Source organism: Setaria viridis, chromosome 6 (assembly GCF_005286985.2).
Source record: "Setaria viridis chromosome 6, Setaria_viridis_v4.0, whole genome shotgun sequence".
In the NCBI taxonomy this organism is placed as follows: domain Eukaryota; kingdom Viridiplantae; phylum Streptophyta; class Magnoliopsida; order Poales; family Poaceae; genus Setaria; species Setaria viridis.
Window position 1 is genome coordinate 23906045 of NC_048268.2, and position 6462 is coordinate 23912506.

The 6462-nt window shown below is 44.7% G+C and overlaps 1 protein-coding gene across 1 annotated transcript; it reads right to left on the reverse strand.

Moving 5' to 3' along the window:
* Positions 1-3394: 3394 nt before the first annotated feature.
* LOC117861829 (uncharacterized) lies at positions 3395-4660 on the reverse strand. The gene is made up of 3 exons (XM_034745361.1): positions 4493-4660; positions 3987-4360; positions 3395-3884 (listed from the first exon to the last, which is right to left on the reverse strand). Exons 1-3 carry the CDS (start codon positions 4658-4660, stop codon positions 3395-3397), a joined length of 1032 nt encoding a protein of 343 aa, XP_034601252.1.
* Positions 4661-6462: the final 1802 nt, after the last annotated feature.

Genomic DNA, 6462 nt, shown 5'->3' on the forward strand with positions numbered 1-6462 from the left:
CAAACTACGAGCGGGTTTTAGTCAAGGCTGATGAGAGGAACAAAAGGAAAGGAAAGTCATCTTCCAGTGGTGCTGTCCCCGACCTCGGGCATCTACCAGAAAAAGACATTGAAAAGATAGCAGCAATGCCCTTGGATCAACAAGCACTAGTATTGAAATTCATGGAAGAAACATGTATGGGACTTGATGAATGTTTAGGGCAAGTTGAGCTGCCAGCTGCACCACCAGTTGAACCGAGATGGACCTTTGAGCTGGCAAGTCTCTAGTAAGGTCTGAGTTGGTACGGAAGCTATCAACAAAGATGTACGAATTCCATCAATGGTAGATGAAGGTGTCCGCCGACTAGAGGGAGATGTTCGGCCTTAAGGTAAAATCGATAGATTTTTACGGTGAAGGTGAGGAAGTTCTGTGGCTAGAATTCAAGGATATATACGAAGTGTACCATCATGATGCCCTGGACGTCTCTCTGATCAACACCTGGGTTCTATAAGTGTCCGTTTATCTACATGTAAATTTTGGCTCATATCATTATTTTTTTGCGTGCATCACTGTACTAACTTCGTCTTCCATTTTATGTAGGATGCTAATTCAGACGTGCCGATGAGAAGCGTACCTCCATATTGGCTTCATGGATCCATCCGTAGTTAACCAAAAACAGATACAGGTATCGCCGGAAAAAACCTTGGTGGAAGTATACAATTTCCTAGACAAACAAAAATTCAAGGATTTCATACTACTTCCATAAAACTTCAAGTAAGTGTGTGTATACTGTCTACTTTCGTTTTCTTTTTCCTTACCTGATTAATGTTAGTTAGCTCTAATATGTATGAACATTTACGTACGCAACTTCCACTGGATCCTCATTATAATTGAGCCTGAAAGAAGCCACGTCACTGTCTTCGATTCGTTGAGAAAAGATCCGGTGTAGTACCAAGACATGCAAGACATGCTAGGCTTGTAATAATTCTGAACCTTTATCTCTATGCAAAAGTTTGTTTCCTAAATTTTTATCCCAGTTACACTATATCATTCATTATTCTAATCCGTAGCGCATGGAGACAATTCATTAGGACACACAAAGGTCCATTCAAAGAAAAACATACATGGAACACAGACTTCCCGATATGTATGAAGTCTACACATTTTGTACATGTATAACACGACTATTTCATAACTTATTTTTTCCCCACTAAAGTGCTTGAGACAGGAACCCGGGAATAATCTATGTGGCTACTATTTCTGTGAGCACATGCATAGTTTTATGGGACCCAAGGGACTAAAGATGACGCCGCACAACTTTAAAGTACGTAAAATAAAACTATTAATAGTTAATTATTTTCTAGCTCCTTATATTTAATTGTTCATGTAACATTCACATATTTCCAAATTATAGATGTTAAATATTCAACAAGGACTCTTGAAGAAGGAAAGAGTAGCGGCAATATGTGAAGGTCTCATTGGATTCCTAATGGACGAGGTGGTAAATCCACAAGGAGAATTTTATTACGATGGACGAAATTGAATTTTATTACGATGGACGAAATTTAGACGCTTCGAGCAACACCTCGCTGGGAAGATTGTAGATATATAGTTTGATTTGTATATATAATACGCGCTAAGATCGATTTGTATAGTATGCTAAGAATTGTATATATATACTAAGAATTGTGTATATATATAATAATTGTATAATTACTAATTTAAACTAGTTGATTTCATTATAAAAAAATCTCTTTTTCTAAAGGTTAACAAAAGGACTGGGGTACGTACGTGATGCATGAAATTACAGGCGCCATGCAGGCGCCTACATGGCGCGAGCCAGAAATTTAAGTAGGACTTTAGTCCTGGTTGAAGGACCCGGGACTAAAGATCGCCTTTTGTCTCGATTGGTTTATCCCAGATGAATTTTCGGGAGATATGCACCCTACCAACCAGGACTAAAGACGAGTTCTCTACCTCTAATCATTAGATGTTTCCATTCCAATTCAAGAGGAAGCAGTTTCGTATTTGGCTCTGATTTGTGACAATGGTCAACAAGTATCAGGGGCAAATTATCCCCAACGTCGGTGTGTACTTCTCTGAACCCGTATTCTCCAATGGCCAGTTGTATGTTATGATATCTAGAGCTGTTGCTAAAACCAACATTCGGATTTTCGCCATCCCACCTAATGTTGAGGAGGTGAAAGATGCTAAAAGGAGATGAAAATGCTTATACAAACCGGAAGAAAAAAACTACTTGTACGAAGAAGAAAAGGACCCCAATAGTAAATGGTATGTACAGGAAGAATATTGTATATAAAGAGATTTTAAAGGCATAAGCGAGCTAATAAAAACATGAATGATGCATATCTTCCTTTTTTAATTGAACTATTCAAAATTTAGATTGATCAAATCCATGTTGCTTGCTGCTGATAGATAATTTAAATGCTTTCTTCGCCTGGTCTTGGAGATTTTGTATTCACATGAGAAATCTACGCGAGATTGCGTGACTGGTCAATTGGCAAAACAGGCGTTTTATGTATAGGTACGTAAATGAGAAGTCCTGAGTTTTATTACGGATTTTTTTTTGCAAACATGAACATATTCCACAACCAAGTGCCTTTTGCAGCGTCTAATAATATTAAATGGTTCATGCGTGAGTCGTCTTTAGAAGAACGGGACAGCTAGCACTTTAGAAGCGCCAACCTCACCACTTTAATGTATGAACTATGCAATACAATAGATGTGTTAAATATGATATGAAACACATAGGGTGTGCTTGGTTTTTGCTCGTGTAGGAAATAGTTCAAAATAATAATAATTCTTTTGTTTGGTTAGGTGAATTGTATCAACTCATCTAGGATAAAACCATTCCCACTTAATTTAATATTCTATTAGTAGTGAACCAGTACAAGCAAATTGGTTGAACCCCACCATCCAAGAGCATCCATACATGTATCATGTTGTGCATGCAACCAAACACACCCATAGTGTATATCTAGATGAATAGAAAAACTATAAAATTAGAAATGATAAAATGCCCTGCAATTTAGGATGGAGGAAGTAGAACTTATTCATCGATGTATTAACACATGAAATCGAATGCATATCAAAAACTAGTTCCTGACAAGGATACCATGGTGTAACTAACTTTATTTAGTTCAGTAACTACAGTATGTTACTGGTTTGTTGAATGATCTGTGTATTGTGCTATAATCTTTTGTAGCCATAGCAACGTACGAGGACAAACCTAGCATACGGTAAATTTCTTGCCAAATCTTATTTTAAAAAACAAATATAATGTGCTTGGTTGCAACAAAGCCCACCTCACACGGCACAACCCGTCCCACGCATGCAGCACTGCGTTTAGCCCGTTAGCCGGCCGCAGCCCGCAGGTGAGGTGACAGGCAGCAAGCTAGCAGCCGGCCTGGCCGCCGTCCTCGAGCACGCGCTTGATCTGCGCGCGCTGCCGGCGCGTGAGCCGCTCCGGGAACGCGACGTCGAACCGGATCCTGAGGCTGCCGCGGCGCCCGGGCTCGCGCGCGATGGGCATGCCCTCCATCGGCACCACCAGCTCGTACCCCGGGCACACCACGGGTGCCTCCTCCTCCTCCTCGTCGCCACCACCGCCGCCCACGTCCACGGCCAGCTCGCGACCGTCGAGCGCGGCGAGGACTACGACCGTGCCGCCCAGCGCCTCGGCGAGCGTGACCCGGGCCTCCGCCACCAGGTCGTTGCCGTCGCGCCTGTACACGGGGTGGGGCTTCTCGTCGACCACGAAGACCAGGTCGGCGGGGAGCTGGCTCCACTGCTGGTTGCCCTTGCCCGGGAACGTGATCTTGGTGCCCTTCTTCCACCCGGGCTTCACCTCGATCGACAGGATCTCCGACTCCGTCTTCATCCTCCTGCATTCGTTCACATTTCGATCAGAAATGTTTTGTTATTCCTACGCTCATTTGATCGAACATGGCAATTAGCAGAGCAAATGGGTGAAATTGAAATCTTACCCGCTGGCGTCGACGACGTTCCGGGAGATCCTCATCTTCTTGGTGACGCCCATGTAGAGCTCCTCGAGGGTGCACGCCAGCCTGCTCTCCACGGGCGGCGGTGGCGGCGCCATCGTGGACGCCGCGCCACTGCCACCTTGGTTGCGGCGATACGACCGGCCGAACCCGCTGTCCCACGCCGGGGGCGGCGGGGGCTGCCGACTGCCGCCGCCGCCTCCTCCGACGGCCGTGTTGCAGTACGTGAACGGCGTGCTCCCGAAGAACTCGGCGAAGATGTCGTCGTTGCCGCCGCCGCCGGCCTGCGGCACCTCCCTGCGGAGGCCTTCCTCCCCGTACTCGTCGTACACCGCTCTCTTGTCCGCGTCGCTGAGCACCTGAGATCATCCAACCTTTTGATCAAATCCATGAATTCCCTCGTGTCATCAGAATGAGCAAAACTAAATCGAGCAATTCTTGTTTCCGGTGTGTGAATGCAAAAGCACGAATTGAAGGGAATTCACGCGTACGTTGTATGCCTCGGTGATCTCCTTGAACCTGGCCTCGGCGTCGGCCTTGCCGGCGGGGTTCTTGTCGGGGTGCCACCGCATGGCCAGCCGGCGGTAGGCCCTGCGGAGGTCGTCGTCGGTGGCGCCACGGTCGACGTTTAGGATCTCGTAGTAGTCCCTCGATCCCATCGTCGACGAATATGCATGACAATAATTGGACACCCTAGCTAATCGATCCCAGCGGCTAACCAAATTCAAAGCTTCACAGCGATCGATGGATCACCAGAGGAAATGGGAGATGAACGAGACCAGCGCCAGCGTCAGAGCGCGCCAGAGGAAGAGGAGGCTCCTCAGCTTGAAGGTGCAGAACATCAGATCGAAGGATCGAGCTGAACGGGATTGATCGAGAGAGATGGAAGAAGGTAGTGTTTGCAATAATTATTCTCTGAGAGCTAGCATTTCGTTCTTCATTCCTACCGGCTCGGTTTTCTCCTTCTTTGTTTCGATTGTGAGATCCGCTCTGTTCTTTATTTGGCAATGCACGAAGAGGAAGCGCAAAGAATAGTCGAAGAAAACACGTAGAAATTTGTACACGTTTTCCTTTTGGCTTTAGAAAAGCAGGCCCCTGATTTGGTGACGCTATATATTGAGCTCCTAGCTTCTTCTGTTTTTTGTACTCCTACCAAATGTGCAGACGTATAAATTAAACAGGAGAACCTTCTATTTTCCTGGTGTATCTGACAGGAGAATTCAACCTACAGATTGAACCATGCGGCTGTCGCTATAAGTTGATCATGTCAAAGCCGCTCAAAGAACAAGATTATGCAAGCTTGATTCAGATCGCAACAAATATTTTGCAAATACATATGCTACTAATGTGCAGCATCACCATGCTGCTGAATAATCCATCAAGCATACAAACTATCTCCAGTCTTTTGCAATTCAAACGCACTCACACCATGAGGGTTTTGTGACAACGGTAGACACACAAAGGCACATGACATCCTCTCTCAAGCGCGCGCCCAACCCACAGACAGAACCAAACAAATAAATGGGACGTCACTCACATGAGGGACGCACACAATTTAATATTTGTATCAAGCACAGACAATGCAATGCAAGTAGCACTCACAACATGAGGGTTTTGTGACTATGGTAGAGACACCAAACCACATGAGACCCTCTCTTATTTCAAGCTCACACACAAATTAACATAGTATCAAGCACAGACGATGCAACTTAGTGGATGCAAGTAGCAGCAATAACCAATTTGTTCTCCAGAAAACACGTACACCAAAGGCAAGCAAAGAAGCAGCAGCGAGACGACGCCATCCATCCACCACCAAACCCACAGAAATGTTACACAAGCGATTGAATGAACCAGTTGGTGGTTGGTGCTGATGAGAAAGACTGACTCGTCCATATACATCACGAACTCTATTACCGTTAACTTTGAGTTGGTATTTCCACCATCCTTCTTCAATATTATGACGCACCTCCTATTTCACCTAGTCAAAGAGATTATTATCATCGGTCTAGTATTCCTGCACAATATGTGGCGTTTCGAGAGGTTCATATCAGTACTAAAAAACTATGTTCATAATCATGCCCATCCAGAAGGAAGCATCGCGAAGAGATATGGAACAGAGGAGGTCATTGAGTTTTGTGTTGATTTTATTAACTCAATTAATTTGATTAGGGTTCCAACATCACACCACGAGGGGAGGCTACGGGGAACGGGCACCCTTGGAAGGAAATCAAGTTTGAGCAATGATACTAATTTGTTCCATAAAGCACACTTCACTATTTTGCAACAATCATCCTTTGTGGCTCCGTATATCAAGTAACACATGCAGTTCTATTTTCCCAATACTCGACAAAATGCGATGCCTAGATTATACGTCATCACATTGATACTTTTCCCTCTTGGTTGCATCAACACCTAATGGGTAACTCCGCGATTCACGAACAACTCGCTTGGTTAGCCAGGA

What these genes read in the sequence shown, in the direction of transcription:
- LOC117861829 (XM_034745361.1), bottom strand. Translation starts at nt 4,660, where the DNA reads ATGGGATCGAGGGACTACTACGAGATCCTAAACGTCGACCGTGGCGCC. An exon ending in AGATCACCGAGGCATACAAC is followed by an intron (nt 4,361 to 4,492) that starts GTACGCGTGAAT and finishes GGATGATCTCAG; the next exon opens with GTGCTCAGCGACGCGGACAA. An exon ending in AACGTCGTCGACGCCAGCGG is followed by an intron (nt 3,885 to 3,986) that starts GTAAGATTTCAA and finishes GAACGAATGCAG; the next exon opens with GAGGATGAAGACGGAGTCGG.